The sequence below is a fragment of the Alligator mississippiensis genome, chromosome 2 (genome assembly GCF_030867095.1).
Source record: "Alligator mississippiensis isolate rAllMis1 chromosome 2, rAllMis1, whole genome shotgun sequence".
Classification (NCBI taxonomy): Eukaryota; Metazoa; Chordata; order Crocodylia; family Alligatoridae; genus Alligator; species Alligator mississippiensis.
In genome coordinates this window covers 227,432,740-227,458,493 of record NC_081825.1, presented here as the reverse complement: position 1 = coordinate 227,458,493, position 25,754 = coordinate 227,432,740, and the positions used below count along the sequence as shown (strand labels likewise).

Here is a 25,754-nt window from a genome sequence, read left to right as displayed (position 1 = left end):
GTCTGGGGTAGGAACAAGAGTCTGTGCTGGACAAACAACATCAGCTGCTTAGTTTGTGACTACAATTCCCACAACCTTATGTTTGTGCATTTTAGAAACTGAATGGGTAAGGAGGTTTGAGGATTGATTTAGTTAGCTTGCTACCTGCATGTAGAGTGCTCCTCATAATGTTGCTAATGCTCAAATCCATACTTGTGGGTGCATGAGTTAACCAGGTAGTTTAAAATTGTGTTCCTTCAGGACTTCCTACCCAGAAAGAAGACAGGATTGTTAATATTAACACTTTATTGGTAAATTTATTTCCAGAGATGATTTTTTTTCCTTTTTGTACATCTCAAGCCATCTTAAGCAAAAAACCTTAACTGTATTTCTAAAGATTGAAGCAGAGAGAAGCTGAGCTGGGAACAGTGGAGAAATGACAAGATCTCCCTCTACCGCCCATGTTTGTCAATGGTTTTTTGTATCCATCTCTTCAGGCGAAATACATGGGTATAAAATCCATATTTACCATCACGGTCACATCCTTCTCCCCATGAAACAATTCCCACCTGATACCAGCGGTCATCAGGATTCTAAAGGAAGAGGAAAACAAATTTTACTATTCTCCACAGAGACAAGATTTCATGGGAGTTTCATAAACCAGGACTTTAAATTTGCTGGGTTTGTGGGTAGTGCTCAGGAGTTAGCCTGCCAGAGGGCTTAGGCAGAGGCTCACTGCAAACAATTTAACTGATTTCACAGGGAGCACATCACTCAGTAATCTCTTTAAGAGCTGGACCTCAATGTGCACTGCTGTCTCTAGGAACTGGGTGGGATTGGCTTAAATGTGTTTTAGGAATAAGATAAGGATTTGCTGTGTTAGGGTAACTGCAGTACCAGCCATCTGGGGCTTTCCATTGTCACTACTGCCATGTAAGAACATAAGGCTTCAGCTGGGAGACCTTGCCACGTGTCTCAGGAGCAGAGCACTGCTTTGGTGCTTGTTGTACATACCTTCATGACAAAAGGGCCTCCACTATCCCCCTCGCAGGCATCCCCTCTCTTGGCATCTTCAGGACTGTAGCCTGTAGGCAAAGAAAAGAAGGTCAAAAGGCATCTGATCAGAGAGGAAAGGACTAGTCTTTCCTCTACCACCTTTTGGGCATCTTCCATTTCTGTCCTTAGCTGCTGCACAGCCATTGAGACTAGCCATGTGGCCTAACCAACAGCTTCCAGCCTACCACTCCTCTCATCTTCTCAAACAGAAGCAAGAGAACAGTCTTCTCCAGGCACACCCATCCACCCACACCTACCTGCGCAGAACATGTTGTCAGTGACTTTGATCTTGGTGGATGCCCTGCAGTTCTGCTGATCAACAAGGGGGAGGTTCACTTGCTGCAAAACTGAAGGCAGGGAAGCAGGAGTAGAGCTCCAGGTCTCGAAGAGGTTTCCCCAGCCAGAAACCCGCCCTTTGTATCCCTCTAACATCAGGCTGCAAAAAAGAAAAAAGGGTATGAGGTTATAGCCACACAGTGACATGATGCATTCCCTCTCTACTGGCTTGATCCTCAATCCTGTGGCAAGGGCACCTTACCAGTTGGCTCTGTTGTACCAAGCCTGCTTCTTATAGCTGCCCCCTTCCACTTCTTTACTATGACCCAAAGATACCCCCCATCCCTGACTTTAGACTGTAGCCTTGTTACCGCTGCACAATCTCTTTGGTAGGCAGGCAGATGGGGTGGATGAAGTTACTGAAGGCAACGGGTTTCTTCAAGTGCATCAGTGCAATATCTCGGTCCAGGTTCTCTTTCCAGTTGTATTTGGGGTGGATGATGATTTTATCCAGCAAGACTATCTTCTCTTGGTTCCGTTCATACCTGCACAGTTCCCAGAGGAAGGAGAAAAGTGACGCTCCTGGGGTTGCTCAAGATGACTTGTGCCCTCCACCAAGAAACCCTCTCTCTCCATACAATGGGAAAAGGATCCCAGGGAGGACTGCAAAGAGGCAGCCTGATCTCCCTTTGATTAGGAGCTTGGGGAACAGCAGAGCAGCAGCAAGCAGCATTGGAGCACACTTGCAAAGGAAAGCACATGACACTAGTCAGATCCTCAGGGGTTTTTCTGGGTACTAGGTGGCATCCTTCCCAGGCCCTAGCCTCATTTTCTCTCTGTCTGGGGAACTCCAATGATGACCCCCACCATCCAAGCTCTTACTTTGCCCTGTAGTGCTTGCCAATGCGCACCAAGAGGTCATCTGTGGTGAAATTCTTGTCCCAGGGTGGGTAAAAAAGACAATGAGCAGCAGTCAGGATCCAGCGGTCACTGATGAGACTGGCCCCACACAGCAGCTCTTGTGGATTCTTCCTGAAGAGCATCACCTGCCTAGGAGGGATAGGGAAGAAGAGAGCTTCTCTCAGGACCACTAGCTCAACTGGCTGAATGTTCCTGTGTGCTTCACAGCAGTGGCAGAGTTTGTGCCAAGCCAGGACCATGTCCAGTCATGAGAACCCAGAACTGAGGAGTATTTTAGTCCCTGTTGTGGCTACCAGTAGAGGCACCTGCCTCCTGGGCTGGAACCAGTGGGGGACACAGTCTGCAGACTACTGTGGACTTCACTCCATAGGGCAGAGAGTCTCTCCCCCAACTGTAGCAGTACTACCAAATCAGCCCCTAGGCAGGCTACAAGCAGAGGTGATGCTGGCTCCATGCCCCATGCCAGCTGACTGTCCTGGCTTGAGCTGAAGAGAGAGTCACAGGAAGCAACATGAAGAAATAGCACTTACCAGGGAGCACTGCCAACTTCTGCTTCCTCCCCCTTCACAACCCGGGCTTCTATGTAGGACTCCAGCAGCTCCTTCTCTGTTTTATCAGCAATCTTCTGCTTCTCAAATAGAGGGCGGATGCCACACTCTGGGGAGACAGGCAGCCTGGCTCTTATTCTGTCCAATTCACAATAGAGGGGACCTGTCTACAGCCAGTATACTAAGCTGGAAAAGCCTGAAACTACAGCATTTAGTAGCTCCCTGCTCAGTTATGGCTCATGCCCCGCTCTCTCCTGTGCTTCTTGCTGGGAGAAACTTGGACTGGACTATCTGGAAGCCCTCCACAGCCAGCATGTTTGCACCATCTATAGTGCTCTGCTGTGAACAAAGCCTAAGTGCAGGGAGCTCCCCTCCAGCAGCTCCTGCAGGGGAAAGCTAGGGCTTTCTGCAGTAATTGGAGGTTCAACTTTGGGTAAGGTATTAGACAAAGCCTAACATAGTTCCTGCTTTCAGCACAGCATTCAACAGGCTTGGTGTTCTGAGGACCACTGCATTGTGGGAAGAAGCTGCCCCTTTCCAGTGTTGGTGCTGTGGCTGGGTCTCCAGGGTCTTCTGCTCACCTGCTTCACCTGAACCAAAAGTCTGAGGATCAAAGAAGGGTTTGTACTCTGGGACGCTCGTCCGTCCTATGGATACAGCCACCTCATCCCCAACATCATCCAGAGGGCTGTCTGAGAGATAGAGAGAGACATGGTAAAAGGCAAGGCTGCAATGGGCTGCACCCTTCCCATGCTCAGTGGGGCTAGTACAAGTTTTTTATTTTAAAGCAAGACCCAATTTGTCACATTCTGTCCACACTTCTGGGCCAGTGCAAGAGCAAACAAGAAGCATCTTGGTGGCTGGCAAAGTGGAAGGCAAGTGGGGGAGGTTGTTCTCCAGTAAAGGGCTCCTGCTAACCTCGTGTAACCCTTCATCAACTTCCGCCCAAGGGTGACATATCCATATGGTTTCCCACAAGCCCTTGGACTACCCAACGCCCTCCTCACCACAAGCTCCTTGAGTTCCCTCCCTCAGACCTAGGCCTTTCATTGTAGTGCCATATTGCACTGGCTAGTGTAGCTTGCCTCTAACCAGCCAGCCCAACATCCTTGCTGTAGTAGCACCACCTCCCACCCTTCCACAGCTCCTCACCACAGTAGTCCAGGTCACAGTAATTGAAGTTATGTGGCTCTTCATGTGTCACACACCAGACACCCTCCTCATCACCATCCGGGTTCCGGCAGTAATTCTCCACTAGTACCACTTCTGGGATGACCGTTTTTCCTTGGAGTATTTCCTTTGCCTTCTCTGAGTTCCATGGCAGACACTTGGTCCCAGACTTAGTCACAGAGAGGTTACCAGTATAATACAGCCCCCTTTTCTCCTCACATGGCTGCTTTGTTCTCGGGCTTGGTGGGTGGGACCGTGGATTAAATGGGACTGTAGTCGCATCCTGCCCTAAAAAAGAAAGCACGGAGCAGCTGTGATCAGACTCTTGGACCTGCAGTGGGAAGGGTGGCTACTGGCATCTGACTACAGCCTGGCTTCCACCTGGCTTCAGAGCCACCTCAGTACATCCCATTTCTCCATAGGACGCTCGTGCTTGACAGCACTTCATCTTGAATCCCATCCAGGCATGGGAGACTCTACAGTGAGCAGCAATGTGAGGTGTTAATGAAGCTGTCCCTCCTCCCACTTTCCTAGTGCTCTGGACTGTCATACAGGTGCCACTGGGGAAGCAGAGGCAGAAATCCAGAGCAGTGGGATGTCTGCACTTGTGCTGCAACCTGGCAGCTCAGAAGCATCTGGTAACAAGCTTTATAGGAAGTTACCCAGGAAACTGTCTCTAATCTACAGCCACCACAGCTGTCTAGTCAGCAAGGAAGGTAGGGTTGCCAACCCCGCAGGATTGCCCTGGAGTCTCCCGGAATTAGATACAAATCTCCAGGAGAGTCACCTGGGAGATAAATGATAGAGCATTCATAAAATAAATATTAAATATTGAATCTGATTTGTACAGTAGGCTGGTGGGTTTTTAAAATGCAATAGTAGTGTGCATTTGCCTCCCTGACATCAAGTCTAAGCACTGTAATCGGTGACAGATGTATGCAAGTTCACATTGTATGTCATGAGCATGTTGGCGTTCCAAAAACCTCCTGGAATAGATTCAAACAGGGTTGGCAACCCTAGAGGAAGGGTAGTTTGTGTTTGAGAGCTTGTCTAACATCTCTCCCAGTTATGCTGTTGGTCTAGTAGCAGACATACTCCAGCTCAGCTCTACTTCTTTGCCACTATGGGAACCCAGTGCTGGGGTGTTGCTGGTAAGGGCTCTATTTCTACCACCAGCCATGGTAGTAGAACTGGTACACTTGTGTCATGGCACCCACTGCTGCAAGCAGCAGCTGGCTCAGTCCCAGTTTCAGAGAGCCTGCCCTTCCCTAGGGGAGCTGATGCCTGGTAGCACAGGCATCCTGCTATGGCTCACTGTGTGTGAAAGGCTTCCAGTCAGCTGGGAAGCCAGCATATGACATGATGGGTAAAAGCTAGTAAAAGTGTCTGTGATGGGTCAAACAAAGCTGACGGAGGAGGAAGCTGATGGAGGAGGGATAGATGGCCATGCCTTGTCAAGGGAAAGGGAAGCAGTGGTGCTTCCTAATTACCTTAACTGTCCGGGGAGGGGGAGATCAAATGATCTTTGTCTCAGCCTAGATACTTCCCTTATTCAAAATAGCTGCTGTGCTGTTTCCTTGCAACCTCTGCATGTGAAAATGCTGCTGCTACCAGTCATATAGCTACAAACTCCCACTGCTTTTAGTGAACCTGAGGTCACTGTGGCAGATGGCTGCCACTTTGCAGGGAGGACCCTGCAGGAAGAGGGGATCTAACAGGAAAGGGCACTAGACTATGGCAGAGAGGAGGGTTGGAGGAGAGTGGTGGGAAATACAGGGACAGCAAAGGTAGAGGCAAAGGTTGAAGAGCATAGAAACTACATGTGAGGCAGCAGCTGTCTCTCATCAGGCAAGGGAGGGGACTGCAGAAGGCTGAAACAGTAGGCGGGGAATGAGCACCTGCATCTGGGTGCACATTTAAAGTGGAATCCTGACTCCCGGAGAGCCTCCCACCCATGGGGAGGTGGGGAGATTTTATGTATAAGATTAAAAAATCCAGGGAGCAAACCAAACAGGAGGAATTGCATGTTCAAAGTCTTGTGATTTGGAAGCCTGTGGCCAGAGATTTTGGGGTCCTTGGAACTGGCAGTACTGCCACAGGTACCATGAAGCTGCTCAGAGTAACTTTATTTAGGTCAGTCAAGAGAAGACAGTTTCAGAGGAGCCTAACCAAGGTGTGTGAAGGGGCAGCTGATCTACATGTCCTTGCCATCAAAGGCAGAGCTTCCACACGCATAGGACTCGCATTCCCCCTCTAGCCTTCCAGAAACCTCTCTGCACACCCCCTTCCCCTTCTAGAAGTCCTTAGCATCAGCATGAATGCAGGCTAGTCCCTCCTGGGAAACCACATCTCAGGGCCCAGGGTTGAGGCTCACCGCATACTGGAATAGAGCATGCCTCGCGTCGTACTGTGGGGTCTTGGGTGTAACACCAGGGCCCTTTTGGGTTGTTGTCTGGGTTTCGGCAGTAGTTGTCAGTGAGGCTGACATTTCCGTAGACGGTGAGATTAAACCTATGGGAAAAGATTGGTGAGGTAGGGACTGGACAGTAACCAGGAGAGCTCTTCCAGTCAGGGCTGCGTTGCCACCTCCATATCCTTGCCAGGACTCAGTATGTAGGGAGACAGGATATGAACTTACTCAGGTCGGTGAGGGTACTTGCTTCTCCAGAGTTGGCACTCGATCCCTGACTTGGTGATGTTAATTTTCCCCACATAGTTCTCTCCTGTTTCTAGGGCACAATCACCTGCCAGAATTGCAACACAGGATAAACTAGAGCCATGGGGCTACAAAGAGCATTTTCATGGATCAGAGGTGCCATCCCACAACTTGGGTTCTCACATACACTCTAGCACCTGGCCCCACATCTCTTGAACTTTCCCTGTAACTCTTCCCCTTCTGGACCTTAACCCCGAGTCCCAGGGCTTTGGCTAGGAGCATGGGGAAGCTGAGAATGTGATGAGGGACTGGATCTTTACTGGAGTAGGGGTTACCAGGATGTGTTGTGTACTAGGGATAACAGATGTTAGTCCAAGGAGAGTGTCAGGTTTTTTGAAGTGTTTAGTGATGGAGAAAAAAAGGTATAGGCTCTTTCTGTGTGGCTCCTTCCTCTGAAATTGCCCACCTGATGACCTCCTCACCATTCTAGATGTTCCTCCCAAACTCTACAGGAAGTAGGTTACTTTGCATTAACTATCTCCAGAGGCTTAGGTGATTTTCATGCATCTCTTACCCTTTAGACAGTCATCCAGAGTTGCCCTGTTTGTCCTCTGGGAATTACATACTGACAAAATAGGAGGAAAAAAACATGGTTAGCTCAAAAGGACCCAGGTGTGCAGCACACCTCAAGTCAGCTTAAGGCAGGGATGGAAATGATTTTGGGCTAAGGGCTGCTTACTGAGTTTTGGCAAGCCATTGAGGGTCAGTCGTGGCTGCATGACAGGCAGCCGGGGCAGATAAATATTAATTTTCTAATTTTTTTAGGGGCCCCGTGGGCTGGATAGAATGGCCTGGTGGGCTGCATGGGCCACATTTTGCCCACCCCTGGCTTAAGGTCTAGGGGAGAGAGTACAGGTGTTCTGCCCCAGCGAGTAGGCCCAACACAGGAGCCAGCTGTCTGGGGCACAGCTGTATGTGCTGAATGAGATTAGAGCAATTTACCTTTGTACTTTCTCCAGAATTCTGTCTGCAAAACAAAGGCAAACACTTAAGAGCAGAGAAACAGTATCAGCCCTGCCTGAGCTGCTGCAAATTCAAACCAAAACCAGGCACCATCTTGGCAAAAGAACAGGCCACACTGGAAAAAGTGAGCAAAGTGTAACTCTGCAGAGCTCATAGATAGGTATTGAGCCACAATTCTCCCTATCAAATGTTGGGGCTGCCTCGCCTGTTACTGACCCGCTCCAGATGGAGGAGGACAATTTGTAGGCAACCTATTTCATTTCTGTCTTATCTATCTCAGCATTGCTGCAATATCCAGGTGCTTGATCATTTCCAGGTAGGACATTGCCCAGAGAATTACCCCACTTAAAATGCTTGTCCCCAGGCAAATGAAGACTGGGCACCTCAAATGAGTAATGCTGGCAGTTTTGGCTTTGCCTGGGCTCAGCTGCTTTCTCCATTCTGGGCTTCAGTCCCCAAAATCTTATGTTTTCAACCCTGCAAGATCAGGCACCAGTGGGAGGTGGTATTGTTATTGCAGTATTGTCCCTTTGATAAATGATACATATTTGTGTTCATGTGGAATTATCTGCAAACACATTTAATTCTGGGAAGGTCATTTTGGTTGCCTTCATCTATTTTGTAACCCCCCTATTAAGCTGAAACCAAAAAGTGGTGTCCGGGTAAGTTCTTGCACCAGCAGAAGACTAATAGTGAAGGGCCATTAATTCTTGATGAACTCCATTCAAATAGAAGCACCTTTAGACAAAAAGCTAGCTACTGCCTAAGGAAACCTGCCTGCCATATCGGTTAGTAGCCAAGTAAGAGTTATCTGACAGGAGTCTTTGATCATCAGATGAGGGCTTGAAATAGACCAGGGAAGTCACTTTGACAAGAAGGGACAGGAAATTCTATGAAGATCAGGTTTACTTAGAGTAGTGCTGGAAGAGAAGCCTGTGCTGGAGGAGTGAGGTCCAGGAGATTGGTCCTGGAGCTTTGAAAGGAGCAAGCAAATCCCAAGAAACCTTCAAGAGTGGTGAGGAAACAGGCAGGTAATTCTTACATCTCTTCTGTAGTCCAACAGTAATGAGTAATTTGGTTTATAAATCCCTTTGCAAAGTTTGTGTCTTACTGGTTTGAACCACATGTCCCTTAAGGTAACATGTAGACCAGGCTATCCATGATGGTCAAACTCTAGAAAGCACGTGCATAAACTACTGGGGAGGAAGGGTTCAGCATGGACCTTAGGGCATGGGACAGGTGGGCCAAAGGTCTCACTTCAAGACATGATACCAGGCAGAGAGGCTATACTTGGGAGAAGAGTGTAGAGGCCAGAGAAGGGAAGAGTGCCTAGACCAGGGGTAGACAACCCCCCCATACACATGCCAGAGCATGCCTTTTGCTTGGCGCACGCACCTCGGGGTGGACAGCAGGGGAGCCACAAGAGGCCCAATTCTTGTGACAGTGCAGCCCCAGACCCTTCCCTGCAGTCCTTCTTGAGGTGTGTGTGCACTCACCGCCTGCAACAAATTGAGCAGGACTTCACAGACCCTGGTTCAGCTGATGGCAGCCTCCCTGCAGCCTGCTGTGTACAGCCTGGGTTCTGTGGTAGGGGCCTGCCCAGAGCCCAAGTTGGCTGTGGCAGGCAGCCGGGAGGCTGCAAGCAGCTGCACCAGGGTCCATGGATTCCTGGCCCAGCTTGTTGTTGGCAGTTGGTATGCATGTGCCTTGGGGCAGACGGTGGGGAAGGGGCTGGGGCTGCAATGCCACAACAAGGATCAGGCCCCTCATGGCTTCCCCACCATCCTCCCCGGTATACCATAAAAGTTGAGGTTGCAGGTGTTTTTGGCACTCTGCCCAAAAATGTTGTCAAGCCCTGGCCCTGTTTAGGCCTAAGGGGGTCCATGGCGAGCAGCGAGGTGAGCATCTTGCAGGCAACTTCCTCCAGTGCAAGGCTTACGGGTAGGGATCATTGCTGGCGAAAGCTCAGTGTTTCCAGGCCCACACTGTTCTGCTGTATACCCACTGTTCATAACACAAGTTTTATCAGTTGTCTTAGACTAAAGGCAAAACTGGGATTAACAACTGAAAGTAGGGACTGAGAGTCATTTCCTAGAATGGTGCTTTCTTTCTTTAAGGGATGGGGGCTGAGTTTCCTCTGAGGCTTCAAGCTGACTGGCTCTGGCTGGTATTTTGGCAACCATGATCCTTGGCTGTATGATGACCTGGATGATGGGATGGAGTGCACCCTCGGCAAGTTTGTAGATAACACCAAGTTGGGGAGAGTAGTAGATACACTAGAGTACTAGACAGATTAGAGAATTGGACCAAAAGAAAGCTCATTTAGTTCAATAAGGACAAGTGCAAAGTCCTGGTTACAGTGAACAAGCTGAATATGAGTCGTGCCCCTGTTGTGAAGAATATTAACAGTATACTGGGCTGTGTTAGTAGGAGTGTTGCCAGCAGATTGAGGGAAGTGATTATTCCTCTCTTTTCAGCACTGGTGAGGCCACATCTAGAGTACTGTATCTAGTTTTGACCCCCCTACTACAGAAAGGATGTGGACAAATTAGAGAGAGTCCAGTGGAGGGTAGCAAAATTGGTTAGAAGGCTGTGGTACATGACTTAAGAGGACAGACTGAGGGAACTGGTCTTATTTAGTCTGGAGAAAAGAAGACTAAGGGGGGATTTAATAGCAGCCTTCAACTACCTGAAGGCGGGGGCAGTTCAAAAGAGGATGCAGCTAAACTGTTCTCAGTTGTGGCAGAGACAGGACAAGGAGCAGTAGTCTCAATTTGCAGCAAGGGAAGTTGAAGTTAGATATGAGGAAAAACTCTCTCATGGGGAGGGTTGTAAAGCACTGGAACAGGTTACCCAGAGAGGTGGTGGAATCTCCATCCTTGGAGGTTTTTAAGACCTAGATAGACAGAGCTTTGGCTGGGTTGATCTAGTTGGGGATGGTCCTGCTTTGAGCAGGGGCTTGGACTAAATAACCTCCTGAGGTCCCTTCCAACCCTAATTTTGTATGATTCTGTGACTATCTATCACTCCCTAAGGGAGCAAGTTGAGGGAACACCTCCTGGCAGCAGCATACTTACTGCGAGAGTGGTGGATTCGAGGGCTTCGTAGGCCTCCTCATAGCTGCAGATCTCCTCTATACACTCTCGCTCCAGGTTGCCTGGGAGCATCTCTTCCAGCAAGTTTTTGTTGGCACGTCGTGAGCGCTTGAGCATCGAGAATGCCTCCTGCTGCTCAAGGAACACTAATGAACCAGAACAGTAAGCAGTCATTGGGGCCTTGCCTGCTTTGCAGGTGTCACATGTCTGATCACAAACACTCAAAGGATGAGCCTGTCTCATTGCCTGTCCTCTTGTGCAACACGCAGAATGGAAGAGGCCCATCAAAACCGTTCAGATCCATCCCTGGGGCCCAGTGCAGGATTGGTCTTCCTGTAAGGACTGTGATGACCCCAATGCACCCTGAGTGATTGGACTGGACTCCCATGTTCCCCTAGCACAGTGGTTCTCTATCTTTTTAAACTTGAGGTACCCCTCAGAAAATGTTAGCTTTTACGTGTTTTCTAACTATGGAAAAAATAATAGAGCAGTTTTTCTATTGCAAAGAACTCAGAAAGACCATGACAGGTCAGAATGTTTTTAACTATGGATTCCTCTTTGAAATCCCTAGGTTTATGTTGCGAATCATCTTTGCATCACCTACCAGGTGCACTCTAGCAAGGCACTCTTGAAAGTATCTCAAGGCACTCTGGGGTGCCACAGCACCCTGGTTGAGAATCACTGCCCTAGCAAGGCAGTTCCTTTGGCTTGCTACTGGGGAGACGTGTTTGTTGAAGCCAAAGTGCTCACTATCCCTTGGGCACTACATGCTAGTGGCTGTGTCTGTGTCACTGAGCAGCCTGAGGTCGCTGGTCATGCCAGGAAACAATTTCCATCTCCCTTTTCAGAGTCCCTGATACCCAATCACACTTCAGTCAGAGTCCCTGTAAATGGCCCTTCCCCCATTTACCCACTTAGCAGTGAAGAAGAGGGGACAGTCAGGGGTGTCACGTATGATGGGACTTCCCCCACACCAGAGAAGCCAGGGTAAGCAGAGGTCCTGACAGGGAGCAGAAAAGAAGCACTAGGCACATGGACTCAGTCAGTGCTCTGGGGAAGAGATAAAGGCTGGCCTGTTCTTTCCAGCCCCTGTATGCCATGTTTAAACAGGAGTGAAGTGAAAAACAACAGCTACCTATGGCCAAACCATGTTTCCAGGGGACAGTCTCTTGCATATCAAAGCCCACATGTGGCCAGCACAAAGCCCAGGACTAAGCAAGAATCTCCAGGGCTGAAGGTCTTTGAAATACAAAGTCAAATTGACCCCACAAAATCCACAGAGCCATCCCATCCAGCCTTTTCACTCAAGACACGGGGTCTGCTGCATCTCCCTACATAGCAACAGGGAAGCCCTGCACTCTCCCTCTCCCTGGTCTTCAGTCTACATTAATTCCTACCTTCTATTTTGACAGACTTTTCTGGATGCTACTCAGCCTTTCACGCAGGCTCCTCCTTCCAGCTGCAGCTTGGAAATGAGGAAATCTAATTTATTTCTGTCAAACCACCCATTGCTCCTCCCTTTCCCCAACACCCAGTCAACCCTTACCGCCATCCTGGCTGAGCACGAGGTGCAGGAGGCAGAGAAGCAGTAAGCTGCCTAGCATGCTGCCTCTGCTGTTTCCCATGTTGTACGCCCCTGGCTGCAAGGGAATGCAGAAAGAACAGGACAAGTATAGTCCGAGTCTGAACCCCACCTGGGTTAATATTGAACCAGCATGAAGAAACAGGACCCGGGAGGTCACAGTGGTCAGGGACACTGGGGATGAGGTTCCCGTTATCCCTCCTCCTGCTGGCTTTTCACTCCCCTCCAGTGACTTTTCACTTTCAATCATTTCATTGGCATGAGCAACACAAAAACAAAATGTCTTTAGGCCCCCCATGAGGCCAGGGTCGCTATACTGTCACAGGTGGGAAAACAGGAACAGAGCAACAAGAAAGGACTTGCTTGAGAAGCCAATCTGATCCAGCTCAGAGCAACACAGCTGGAAGAGCTCCAAAACTCTGTTTCCACTGTTTCTCATTGCTGTTGGCACTACCACCCTGCCACCCTCAGGGGAAGCATCAGATTCATCTCATCCAGGTCTGACCTTCTCAGAAGTCACAACACGTAGACAAGCACCTTGAGAAAATCAAGAATTTCCCAGCTCTACCCCACAGCTTATCCACACGTTCAGCCCCTTGCTATCTGAGCACCATGACAGCCTACCAGGAAATCAGCTCCTCTCCTTTCTCTCCACAGCCAAACAGCATGATTCACTGGTGGGGAAGGGAGCTGTTGCAGCCTGTTGTGAATTCAAACAGCCCTTCAAGTTAAACAGAGCAACTCCCAGTCTGCATTTTCCACCACATGATCCCCCACACCCTGTGCAGTGAAGGGGCAGAGCTGGCATCCCCCTTCATCCTGCACCCATGGGAGAGTGGGCACATACTAACAAAGTTAAAAAGGAAGGAGAATAAGACAGTAAGATTCTGCCCAGAAAACCTAGAGACCAAAAGCCTGGAGATACAGGGAAACTGCCAGGACAGGGAAGCAAAACTAACTTGGAAATGGGAAGTCAAATGACTAAGAACCAGACTCCAGGAGATGGAGAAGATCTTGCAGTGCATGTAGCCCATTAAAGCAGTGATGAAACTTTCACCAGCATGTGTGACCTGTAAAAGTAACATGGAACAGGTCCAGAGTGCAGTAAATGAGGCTGGTGAAGTCAGAGGAACAATGTCTCCTAAAAACAAATCCCTTTGGTTGAACTGCTCTGCACTGGGGAACCATTTTTCAAGCAGTCTGTTGGTGCATTAGCCATGTCTTTAACTAGTGTTTGCTCTCTCCCTGATAGGAGTGCAAATATTAGCATTAGGGCAGCTGGGGGAGAACTCTTTGGCCACTAGTACAAAGACCAGTTCCACAGCCTCCCTCCCCTCCCCTCCTGGGAGGAGAGTAACACTCCCTGAAAGCTTCGGAGAATCCCTTTAGGAAGAGCCAAGATGAGGTCCAGATTGCCTGACAGGTCCAAGAGAAACAGCAGAGTTTGAGAGAACCATCCAGAGGATTACACAAAGTGGGGAAAGCAGAGCCTGGGAAAGGGAGGGAAGTGTGGGCTGTGAGGACACAGTTTGTTGGCATAGTTGGGAAAACAGCACATCAGCCAGAGGCCCTCAAATGTAGGAAGCAGCGTAAACAACCCTGGTCTGCAATGCTTCTGATGGCCCAGCAAGGGGGCAGGTGGCCTTTGCACAGCTAATCAATTATCTGGGGTGGGAGGCAGTGGGTCTCGGGCTGTCCTTGTGCTCTTTTCTCTCTGGTTTGTTTTTTTGGTCCTGAGCTAAGGGATTGTGGCAAGACTGGACACATGAGCTCCCCACTCATCATAATGGACCTCAGAGAAAGAGGCATTTCTCTGCTTTCATGGAGATCATTTACAACTGTTCTCCTTCTTTCCTATCTAGCTTCCCAGAAGAAAGCAGGCGGGGGGGGCAACAGAGGCAGAAAGGCTGGGTGACAGCTGAGGAATGAGGCAAGATTATAGGCTTCTCCCCCACCCCCAAGCCAGCAAAGCTGTGACACAGGATAGAGGCCTAGATCACACACAGATCTCTGCTCCAATGAGGACACTCTACAGGCATGTCAATATTTGACAAAGACAAGAGCTGTGCCTGTCGCCAGAGGAGCAGCAGAAAGGACAGAACTTCCTGTGACTCATTCTAACTTCAAAAACACTCGTCCCCACCGCCACCCCCACACATTTTGGTATCCATACAGAGACCATCTGCTCTGTACTGTGACATCAACTGACTGAGCATAGTGCCTCTGCTGGTAGTAACCAAATATCAGCAAAGCACTGGTGATGGGGGTTTATTCTACTAAATCAGTAGTTCTCGCCCTTTTTTAGACTCCAGGCAGTCCGGCAAAACCTTTAAAAAAATTAGCAGCACCCCATTTAAAACCCCCCCCGATTGAAATATATGATTATAATTTAAATATTATGTTATAAATTAATGTTATTGATTTGATCATTATAGTTACATTCACTCCACTGCAACTACAGCCAGGTGGAGTGCTGTGGTAGGAGTGCCTGCTCATGCTTGCAGCCCTTCCCAGAACTGCCCTGCACACCTCCCTTTTCAGGAGATATATCAGAGTTGAACGGAGAAGCAGCTGCAGTAGAAAGGCACCCCTGCATGCTGTTTCTGCTGCAGCTGTTCCTGATTCTGCTCCAGTATGTCTCCTGAACACAGAGGCATGGGGGGTAGATCCACCTCATGGCAGTGGCAACAGTGGTGACGTCACAGCACCCTGGCAGGTTTTCATGGTACCCCAGTTGAGAACTACTGATACAAATCAACATTAAATCAAACTATCTTGATCATGTCCCAATGCCTGACTTGATTCTAAATATGAGGAATGAGGCACAGAAAAGGTTTCAAGAAGGGAACTATGTTGTGGCAGCCTTTGGGTTTGTTCTGTCTCTTGGGACTGAAGACCTAGTGATGTTCCTAGATACTACTAAATAGGAAGCAGGACGCCTAGGAGGACAAATAATCCCGAGGACTTCAGAGGAGTCAGGCATGAACTGGGGAAATGAAGCAATGGTGTCACATTTGGGGCCCTTTCAAGAGGGGAACACTTCAAAAGGGTACCATCTGCTATGTTCTAATTGAGCTGAGAAAGATTCAAACATAGCAAAACTGCTTCATTTCCAACCCCTGCTGCTGCTACTGTGAAAGAGCTCCAAGCATAGGTGCGCTCACAATCCAGCATAAAGATAAAGGGGGAGCAAGAATGGCCAAGGCTCAGGAGGCAGCAAAGCAAATTTCGCAGTGAGGAAAGTAAAGAGAACAAGTGGGGTGGGCTCTGTACACAGACACATCAGGTCCTGAAGCAAGGAGGGTCCTCTCCCCCACAAACACTATGATAATGTAGTCCCTCGAGTTGGACATTTCCTTCCCTTCAAGGGACTGACAGACTTGAGGAAGTTCAGAAAAAGGGACCAGAAGCTCTGAGGCTGCTAGAGGGACTGACTTTGGAGGAACAGTTGGAGGTATAGGTGTCTCCCTTGTCTAAGCAACACAAAATGAAGAGGGTGAAAGGTATGAACACCAGTCAGGAGAGGAAAGAGGAGCACCATCGGAGTAGTGCTGTGGAAAAGGATAGGTTTGAAAAGGGAAGCTTTGGCCAGAGATATGGAAAAAAAGATTTTGAAGCTGTTGGAATCCTTGTTCCAGGGAAGACCCAGAATGGGGCTGGATGGGAACTCTCCAGTGTATGAAGTGGGCAGTGTGGGATGGTTAGAAAAGTCATTGCTATGCCCCAGGTCACTATAGACAAGGATAAGATCTACTGATGGCCAATACACTTGCAATTCCAACAGCAGCTAATGGAGAAGGTGCCCAGGGAAGCGGTTAGACAGAAGAGCTCCTGGAGCTCAGCCCGTCTCACAGCAAAGAGACGTGGGTGCCACACAATGGACAAGTTCCAGGATGGGTCTCCACTTTCTGCTGAGGCAGTACTGTAACCCCTTCTTGAAGCTGAGTCTCAGAATGTCTGCCACATCAGACTAGAAAAAGCAACTGCTGGAAGCCTGACCCACTGGAGGCAAAAGGAAGATCTGAAACAACCACTAGGAAAGAAAACTAGCAAGAAATGCCAGGGAGCTATAACAGTATTCCTCAAGAATTATGAAATGGCTAAAAATTTCCACCCAGCAATTCAAAATATAAGGTGAGGATACAGGGCTGCTTCCTCTTATGGAGGAGAAACATTTGCAAAAAGAAGGCAATTCTGTAAGCCTCTTAGGCACCACAACGCTGCCTCAGCAGAAAGTGGAGTTCCATCCTGGCCAAGCTTTATCAGTGTTTACTGACTCTACCTGGCTGCGCAGGTGGTGTTGCCAGCAGGGCTTTGACTTCTTTGACCATGGGATGTTGTTCCAAGAAGGATTGCTGGGAACAGATAGGATCCACCTGATGAAGAGAGGGAAGAGCATCTTTGCAGACAGGCTCGCTAACCTAGTGAGGAGGGCTTTTGCTAGGGGATGGAGGCCAAAGCCCTGTGGTAAGTGGGGAAGTAGGTGACCTGGAAGAAGAGCAAGTAGGAGGGGGCAACAGAGGAGGTGTTCTCATACTTCCTGAGAAATCAGGGCAATCGGCTAGTTACCTTAGGTGCTTGTCCATGAACACACGAAGCCTGAGAAACAAGCAGGAAGAATTGGAAGTCCTTGCACAATCATGGCACTATATGATTGGAATAACAGACTTGGTGGGAGTTTGCATGACTGGAGCACTGTCATGGATGGGAACAAACTGTTCAGGAAGGACAGGCAGGGGAAAAGAGGAGGAGTTGCACTTTATGTAAAAGAGCCATATGATTGCTCAGAGCTCCAGGATGAAACTGGACACAGGTCTGTTGAAAGAATCAGGGTTAGAGTCAGAAGGGAGAGCAGCAAGGGTGATGTCATGTTGGGGGTCTGCTATAGACCACCAGACCAGGAGGAAGTGGTGGATGAGGCTTTCTTCAAACAGCTACCACAAGTTTCCCAATCACAAGCCCTGGTTCTCATGGGGCACTTCGATCACCCTGACATCTGCTGGGAGGGCAATACAGCAGTGTACAGGCAATCCAGAAGTTTTTAAAGAGTGCTGGGGACAACTTTCTGGTGCAAGTGCTGGAGTAGCCAACTAAGGGCCAGGCTCTTTTTGAGCTGCTACTCACAAACAGGGAAGAATTAGTGGGGAATGTAATAGTGGACTTGGGCAGCAGTGACCACAAGATGAATGAGTTCAGGATCCTAAGGAAAGGAAGGATGGAGAGCAGCAGAGTAAGTACCCTTGACTTCAGAAAAGCAGACTTCAACTCGCTTCGGGAACTCATAGGCAGGATCCCCTGGGAAGCCAGTCTGAGAGGGAGGAGTCCAGGAGCGCTGGCTGTACTTTAAAGAAGCCCAATTGAGAGTGCACTTGGCAGCACAGTTTGGGGAGAAGGTGAGCAGCCAAGAGTGGCAAAAGAACAGGTTAGGGACTATTTAGAAAAGCTAGACATATGCAAGTCCACAGGGGTGGATGGGATACACCCAAAGGTCCTGAGGCCACTGACCATCATCTTTGAAAACTCAGGTGATGAGAGGTCCTGGATGATTGGAAAAGGGCAAACACATATAGTGCCCATATCTAAGAAAGGGAAAAAAGAGGATCCAGGGAACTACAGACCAGTCAGCCTCACCTCAGTCCCTGGAAAAATCATGGAGTAGATCCTCAAGGAATCCATTTCTAAGCACTTGGAGGTGATTAGGAACAGTCAGCATGGATTCACCAAGGGCAAGTCATGCCTGACCAACCTGATTTCCTTCTATGATATGACTGGCTCTGTGGATGTGGGGAGACCAGTGAAAGTGGTGTACCTTGATTTTAACAAGACTTTTGATACAGTCTCCCACAACATTCTCTCAGGCAAGCTAAGGAAGTACGGGCTGAATGAACAGACTGTAAGGTGGCTAGAAAATGGCTGGAGCATTGGCCTCAGAAGGTAGTAATCAATGACTCAATGTTAGCTGGTGGCTGGTCTCAAGTGGAGTGCCCCTGGAAGATAGCATACAGTGCACCTTCAGCAAGTTTGCAGATGACACCAAGCTGGGGGAAGTAGTACATTTACTGGAGGGTAGGGCTAGGATTCAGACTGACTAGACAAATTGGAGGATATTGGGCCAAAAGAAATCTCATGAGGTTCAACAAAGACAAATGCAAAGTCTTGTACTTAGGACAGAACTATCCCATGCATCAGTACAGGCTGGGGGCTGACTGGCTGGGCAGCAGCTCTGCAGAGGACTTGGGGGTTACAGTGGACAATAAGCTGAATATGAGCCAAGTGTGTCCTTGTTGCCAAAAAGGTTAATGGCATCCTGGGCTGCATTGGTAGGTGTTTGCCAGTAGGTCAAGAGAAGTGATTATTCCCCTCTAGTCAGCACTAGTAAGGCCACATATGGCATACTGCGTTCAGTTTTGGGCCCCCCACTACTGAAAGGATGTGGAAAAATTGGAGAGTTCAATAAAAATGGTGAGGAGGCTGAGACACATGACTTATGAGAGGCTGAGGGAACTGGGCTTATTTAGACTAGAGAAGACTGAGGGGGAGTTTAATAGTAGCCCTTAAGTACCTGAAAGGTGGGGGGGGGTCAAAAGAGGTTGGAGCTAAACTGTTCTCAGTGGTGGCAGATGACAGAACAAGAAGCAATGGTCTCAAGTTGCAGCAAGGGAAGTTTAGGTTAGACATTAGGAACAATTCTTTCACTAGGAGGGTAGTAAAACACTGGAACAGGTTACCCAAAGAGGTTATGGACTCTCTGTCCTTGGAGGTTTTTAAGATCTGGCTAGACAAAGCTTTGGCTCAGATCTAGTTGAGGATGGTCCTGCTTTGAGCAGGGGGTTGGACTAAATGATTTCCTGAAGTCCCTTCCAACCCTAATTTTCTATGATTCTGATTTTAGTAACCAACTCAGCATCTTTCCAGCTGTCCCTAATGCTCTAGTATCACTCCTCTGGAAGTCAGAGATGCTGCTGTTTCAAGTGGAAAACCTAGAAGGAAAGAAGTATTTGAAAAACAGCAGCTCAGCAGTGCTGTGTAGCCAAAGCAAGGAGAGGAAGGGAGATTTAAAACCATTTCAGCAGCTGCTTGCTTTTCCTTGTCCTTTCCTTTTGCCCTTGCCTTTGCTGGAGCATGCCCATAAACAATGGTTCTCAATCTTTTTGTACCAGGACCCATTTGTAAACATTGATAGCCAGTCCCACCCAGTACCCCTCAGCCCTGACCCACTGCCCACCCCTCCGAGCATGAGGGGTGGGCAGTGGGCTGCCCCCCCAGGTCCCAGCCCCCCCCAGTGTGTGGGGCAGGGGAGGGCCGAAGCAGCTCTTTGCAGGCTGGAACTCTGCCAGCCTGCAAGGGAAAAACCAGTTTTCCAAGGTTTTTCTCCGTTAAAGGAGAATCCATTTTTCAAGTTTCTTGATCCATTTTTGTTCCATATATTCTTGCGACCCACTTTTGGGTTGCGACCCATAGGTTGAGAAATGCTGCCATAAAGAACTCTGGTTTCTGTCCACCCTTGGCCGACTAGAATGTGGGCAGCAGTAGCCCTGTTTTTTGTATGGGTAAGGAGTGAAATTTCTCTTCTAAGGAGGTTTTCCTGTTTTCCCCAGGCTCAACCCACTCTATCCTCAGGCCTCCAGCAGAGGAAGGATGGCTGCCCCTGAGACCTGGTTCAGTTGCCAACTTTCTGGCTAGTAGGCACAAGCCAGTATGAACATTCGTAGCCTCTCCTCTTGCTGGGTAGGGCCATGGACTGCTGGCACCACTGAAAAATGCAACGGAGCTGGAAAATAGATTTTTTATATATCTATATACACACACACACGTTCTGTCTGGATGCAGCAAGGCTAAATAGGCGAGGCAAGGGTGGGGAGAGACTATCAGGTCCCAGTCTCCACCTCCACCACCTCAGCCACATGACTGAAGCCCACACTCTCCTGGATGATGACCAAGTCACCTGGGGAGCCTTTGTCTTGCACAATGATACATTTGTCCTCACACTCAGAGATGGTGATCTCAATGATGTCTTTGTTTGTTGGTTCTTGTCCTGCAGAGGCCTCAGAGCCCAGCACCATGGGCTCTGGAGAGCTGCCTGTGGGAGGAAATGTAGCAATGCAATGGCCGTTGGCAGTTATCAGGAGCTCTGCCTCACTTGTGGAAGCCGAGCGCACCACAAGCATTGTAGGCTCCTTTGTATCCCCCACCTGAGGGGCCTTCCTCTTGGGCCTCTTCCTGGCAGCTTTTTGCATGTCCCTGTCCAGCGAGACCACAGCCTCCATCAGCTTGTTGGAGTCCCTGGCTGTCCGATGGGTGATCTTGTGGCGTGTAAGGCTCTGTAGAAGGGTGTAGCCCATACCACAGATGTCACACTTGTAGGGCTTGTCCTCCAGGTGGGACTTCTGGTGCCGGCGCAGCTTGGTGGCCAGCGTGTAGGCCTTGCCGCACTGCTCGCATTTGAATGGGCGATCACCTGTGTGCAGGCGCTCATGGGCCCGCAGTGTGTGGGGGTCCTTCAGTGCCTTGCCGCAGACCGTGCACAGGTGGGCCTCCCCTGTGTGGGAGATGAGGTGCCGCCGCAGCTCTGGGATCTGGGGGAAGGCATCCCCGCAGAAGCGGCACTTGTAGGGTTTCTCACCAGTGTGCAGCCGCAGATGCCCCCGCAGGTTGCCCTGCTGCCGGAAATCCCTGCCACAGTAGGGGCAGACAAAAGGCTTCTCCCCAGTGTGCAGGCGCATGTGATTGCGCAGGGAGCCAGGGTTGGCCAGGCGGCGCTCGCAGATGGCGCATTCACACCCCTTGGGGCTGGCCGGATCAAGCTCCTTGGCAAGGTGGATCTTCCTGTGGATGCGCAGGGAGGGTCGGCGAGCAAATGTCTTACCACACTCCTCACAGGTGAAGGGGCGCTTGCCTGTATGCAGCACCTCATGTTCCCTCAGGTCTCGCTTCGTGCCATAAGCCTTTTCGCACTGCTTGCACTGGAAGGGGCGCACTCCCTGATGGAACAACACGTGGGCCTTGAAGCTCTCCTCAGAGCTGTAGCTCCTGCCACATTCTGTGCACAGGAAGGGCTTGTAGCCGGTGTGGACAAACCTGTGTTTCTTGAGATGACAGAGCTGAAGAAAGGCCTTGCCACAGTCCCCACAGTGGTACTTGCGCTCACTGGCCTCCTCCTCCTGAATTTGGGACTTCTGCTGGGAGACACCCAGCTTACCAGAGGACCCCTCCCCCAGCTCAACAGTGATTTCTACTTTGGGGTACTCATTCTGCTCCTCTGAAGCATCAGGTAGGCCCTTCTTTCTGGGCTTCAAGGACTCCAGTTTGGAACAGCCTTTGGAAACCTTTCCAGCTTTCTTACAGGTCTCCACAGCATCTTCTCCCTCATAAGTGATTGAACTGTTGGCCTCCTGCTCAGACACCCTGGCACTGCATTCTTGCAGGCACTTCCGGAACTGGCCGGTCAACGTGTGAATTTTGCGTGGCTTCCCAGCCAAGCGAGCACTGAGTCGAACTCCATTCAATGGAGGCAGTGGCAGTTGGAACTTTCCCAAATGTGCCTCTCTTCGCTTCCTATCTGCTTTCTCTGCCTCGGTCAGGGGATCCACACCCTCAACCAACCCCCCGTTACATCTGTTATCAGCTTCAGCTGCTGAGGTACTCTCAGGGTGCTGGTTCTCTTTCCTCAGGATCGCAGTCTCCGAGAGCTCATTTGTAGGAGTCATGATCTCCTCCTCCAGGTTATTGCCTTGCAGCCTGTGGGAACACTTGGCTGGCTGCTGCTTGCCTTCATCAGTAGGGACATCCTGGGCTCTGGTTTCTTTGTCCATCACTTTGGAAATATCAGAACAACCTGCATAAATACAGAATTAGGGAGAGAATCAAAAACTGACTGCAAGAGAGTTCCTTGAACACAGAAGGGAGGAATGCAAGCAGACTTTTCACTCTAGAGAGAGGGAAGAATTTCAATTCCATTGTATCAGGAAGCACACGCCACAGAGGAAGTATTTCTGGGAACTGTGTCATGATTGGCAAAGCTGAGCAGTAGGGCATGTCCCTTTGTGTTTTGGTACTTCTAGCAGTGGTGTAAGATAAGGATAAGGTTAGTGGAGCTAATGGTGACTGCAGGTTCAGTATTATCCACAGTTCACTAGCTCATCATGCATCTGTGGGGTTCCTTAGAAGTCAATAATTCAATGCACAAATGCCAGTCTTCAGTATGCATTCTCAGATTGGAAGAACAGCAGCCATGACTGGAACCATGCAGTCACTTCTGCATAGTATGAGCTCATGGCTACTTGATAGTGTCCCACCTTCCACCTGGGTTAGCTTTAAAAAACTGCTCAGTAATGGAGTCAACTCCTGCATCACACCCACATTCTTCCTCTTCCACAGAACTCTAGACCAGTGGGAGCCAACGTTTTTGGCAGACATAACACAAATTAGCCCTGCACACTCACCAAGTGCCAGTCTGGTCCCTTTCCCTTACCCAATCTGCTGCTTTGCTCTCTTCCCTGTGCTTCCTATCTGCCACTCTGCTGCCTGTCCCATACCCATTCTGCCACGTGCCATACACACAGGCTGCCCTTTTCCCTCTTATGGCACCCATGCACAGGTTGACCACCCCTGCTCTAGACAGTAGTCCCAACTCCCCCCACATCCCCAGCCACCTCTCCTGGAGGAGAGGAAGACAGGGAACCATTGCTCACCTGTTCTCATGGAGGGATCAACAACACTGATAGTGGTTGGGAAAGGCTTAAAGTGTTTTCAAACTGGCTCCCCTGAGGGTTTCCACAATCTTGGCAGCCAGCATTACTCTAGGGGGGTGCTAATGCAACCAGTTCTCACAGGGTGTGTTCAGGAGGGCTCGCTTTTTGCTTAACAGCACTGTAGCCACAACCTTTTCAAAAGGAAGTTAGAACAAAACCTTGTGTCCTGTGACAGGAACATACCTGAGAAAGGTTCTGCTGCTTTACCAGCAGGGGAGGCCCCTTCCCTTTGAACCACAGTCTTCACCATTGGAGTTGCTGTCTCTGTCACTGCTGCTGCTGCCAGCTCCCCATTGGGATTCTCCTCTCCCTCAGGAACAGCTATTGTGTCAGAGGCACTTGGCAGCCTTCTTCCCTCCCCCTCGGTAGGGTCATCATGGGCCTCTTTAGGCCAGTACAACAACTCAGCACCTGCAGGGATGGGACGCCACACTCGGATATGGAGCCTTCCGCTGAACCACACCAAAGCTACGTTTGCCTCATCCTCCTTATGGCCTTGCTTCACCAAGCTGCAAGACACAAGGCAAACGTCAACGTGCATGTGAGGGTGAGTGGCTCCTATCTGCTTCATGGGAGTACCAGGCTTTGAAGAGCTGCAGGACTGAACAGCTGGTAGCTATGAGTCCTCCCATGGAATAAGCCCTTGGCTGCAAGAGGCCGTCCCATGCCTTGATCTTGCCTTGAGTAGGGGGTTGCACAAGACCTCATGAGGTCCCTTCCAGACCTACTTTCCTATTATACTATGATTTTTAAGTTTTCAGACTGCAGGTAACTATTAACTAGGTCCAGAACAGACCTGCCTATGGTTCCGAAACAGGAAGGCCAATCAAAGTAATGCCTCCTATTTTTTCATTCAACCAACTATTACAAAAAAAATATTAAACTTGCACAGAAAATGTATACATCATTGCTGAATGACAGCTATTTTTCAACAAAGGCTACCAGCAGCCTTTCCCTACTGGTGAACAAGGGCATGTATCCCAATATTGTGAGTCTTTTTTGCCTTTGTTGCACAGCCACTGTTGCACAGCCTCCATCACTTCACTGTCATCCTCAAAACATTGCCCTCACAGTCCATCCTTCACACCTCCAGGCTGTAGGCAGGATGGGGCAGCACAGTCCATTCAAGCAATGAGATTGCCTTTATGGTGTGCAAGCTGGTGTGTGGGTAAACATTGTTATCCAGAAGTACCACATCTGGTGGGATGGGCTCTTTGCATACAATATTCAGTTTCTTCCTAGTCCTGACACAGGCTTCCCTGAGGCAAGAAGTCAAAAAAATGAGCGCACTCCATGTTTGTGACTTGTGTAAGAGATAAAAATCAGGAGGCATTACATTCCAAGTGACCCTTGTACAATGTCAGGATACATGCCCTTGTTCACCAGTGAAAAAAGCTCACTAAAGAGACTACATTGAAAAATAGCTGTGTTTGGCTATGGTGCACAACTTTTCTGTGAAAGTTTCATGTTCTTGTTTGGCTGAGTGAGAAACAAGAGGCATCACTTTCTGACTGAACCTCACATTTTACCTTCCTAGGGGTTCAGGTGGCCACTGGGAGTCCTGCTGCAGAAATAACCTTGAGAGACAGAGCTGGGGCTCATCCTTTCCCCTTCCCCCTTTTGCTCACAAATAAGGAAGCAGTGGAGTGCCCTGCCATGCAAACAGCCCCTTTCCTCCAACAGGGGCACGGGTGCAAATCTCCCAGTAAGGAGCACTTCCCCCACCCCTGAAATGCAGCCAGCTCCAGAGCAGGAGGCAGAGGATGGCTGCCCCACCCCAGCGGCACCACACTCTCCGGCAGCACAGAGCAGGAAACGGAGAAGCATGGCCTGCAGCGTGACTGGCACCATCCTCAGCCACTCCTAGGAAATCTGCCACGGTTGCTCTGCCTGCCAGGCGTTGGCAGCTGCGTCAGGGTTGGGTTTGCTGAGAGGTGACACAGTGGCGATGGAGAGGACGGTTGGGACAGGGATGCTCCTGAATGTGGGTCCAGCCCTGCTGCTCTATGATGGAGGTGCCATGCAGGCCCGGGGGCTGCTGAGCAGGACTGCGGCCCAAGCCAGGGTGACTGCAGCCCCTGGTCAGAGGGCATGGGCAGGCACGCACCTCCTCCAGCTGGCGCTGCACGGGCAGGGGCAGGTCTCCTCCGCTGGCTCCTGCAAGACACAACAGACTGGGAAAAGGTCCCGCCACCCCCACGAGAACCAGACCCCCCCGCCCGGAACCCGGGTTTAGAACCGGGTCCGGCCCCGCCCCGCCGCACTCACAGTTGCGGGCTCCGGCCCCGCCCCGTCTCCCTCGTCCTCCCGGGCCGGGCCGAGGAGCGCGCCGGGCTGCAGCGCCGCCCCCACGCACCATACACCGAGCCCCCGCGGCTTCGCCCGGGACGGCCCCAGCGCCAGGCCCGGCGGCAGCCCGCGCACGGCCCGGCAGGAGGCGCCCGGGGCCCGTCCCGGCCTCGCGGGGCCGCCGTAGCCGCCTGAGGAGAGGCCCGGCGGCGCGAGGCGAGAGGCGCCGCCGCTGCACTGCTCCGTCCCGCTCCGCCCGCATCGTCTCGCAGCCCGGCGGCTCCGCTCCATCCCCGGCCCGCAGCCGCCGGCCGCGCGCGGGGGGTGGGGAGGGCAGCGGAACCGCGGGCGCGGGCGCGGGCCGAGCCCGGACGGACCAGCGCGCACCCCGAGGGACCGGAAGGCGGA

The 25,754-nt window shown here is 50.3% G+C and overlaps 2 protein-coding genes across 2 annotated transcripts; both read right to left on the bottom strand.

Moving 5' to 3' along the window:
- Positions 1-267: 267 nt before the first annotated feature.
- On the bottom strand, positions 268-12,420 carry F2 (coagulation factor II, thrombin). The gene is made up of 14 exons (XM_006261389.3): positions 12,271-12,420; positions 10,707-10,870; positions 7,609-7,633; positions 7,181-7,231; positions 6,589-6,694; positions 6,325-6,461; positions 3,933-4,238; positions 3,362-3,472; positions 2,763-2,889; positions 2,194-2,361; positions 1,683-1,856; positions 1,293-1,471; positions 994-1,064; positions 268-572 (listed from the first exon to the last, which is right to left on the bottom strand). Exons 1-14 carry the CDS (start codon positions 12,347-12,349, stop codon positions 432-434), a joined length of 1,839 nt encoding a protein of 612 aa, XP_006261451.1. The 5' UTR covers positions 12,350-12,420; the 3' UTR covers positions 268-431.
- A 7,658-nt stretch (positions 12,421-20,078) lies between these two features.
- On the bottom strand, positions 20,079-25,740 carry ZNF408 (zinc finger protein 408). The gene is made up of 4 exons (XM_059722822.1): positions 25,326-25,740; positions 25,165-25,214; positions 23,241-23,566; positions 20,079-22,141 (listed from the first exon to the last, which is right to left on the bottom strand). The coding sequence occupies exons 1-4, from the start codon at positions 25,635-25,637 to the stop codon at positions 20,175-20,177; spliced, it is 2,655 nt and encodes an 884-aa protein (XP_059578805.1). The 5' UTR covers positions 25,638-25,740; the 3' UTR covers positions 20,079-20,174.
- Positions 25,741-25,754: the final 14 nt, after the last annotated feature.

Bases quoted from the DNA above. Each gene is read 5' to 3' on its own strand.
- F2 (XM_006261389.3), bottom strand. From the start codon at position 12,349: ATGGGAAACAGCAGAGGCAGCATGCTAGGCAGCTTACTGCTTCTCTGC. The intron at 6,695-7,180 runs GTAAGAGATGCA...CAATTCTGGCAG, and splicing joins TCTGGATGACTGTCTAAAGG to GTGATTGTGCCCTAGAAACA. The intron at 6,462-6,588 runs GTAAGTTCATAT...CTTTTCCCATAG, and splicing joins AAGTACCCTCACCGACCTGA to GTTTAATCTCACCGTCTACG.
- ZNF408 (XM_059722822.1), bottom strand. From the start codon at position 25,637: ATGGAGCGGAGCCGCCGGGCTGCGAGACGATGCGGGCGGAGCGGGACG. The intron at 23,567-25,164 runs GTGCGTGCCTGC...TGTGTCTTGCAG, and splicing joins TGCAGCGCCAGCTGGAGGAG to CTTGGTGAAGCAAGGCCATA. The intron at 22,142-23,240 runs GTATGTTCCTGT...GTATTTATGCAG, and splicing joins AGCAGCAGAACCTTTCTCAG to GTTGTTCTGATATTTCCAAA.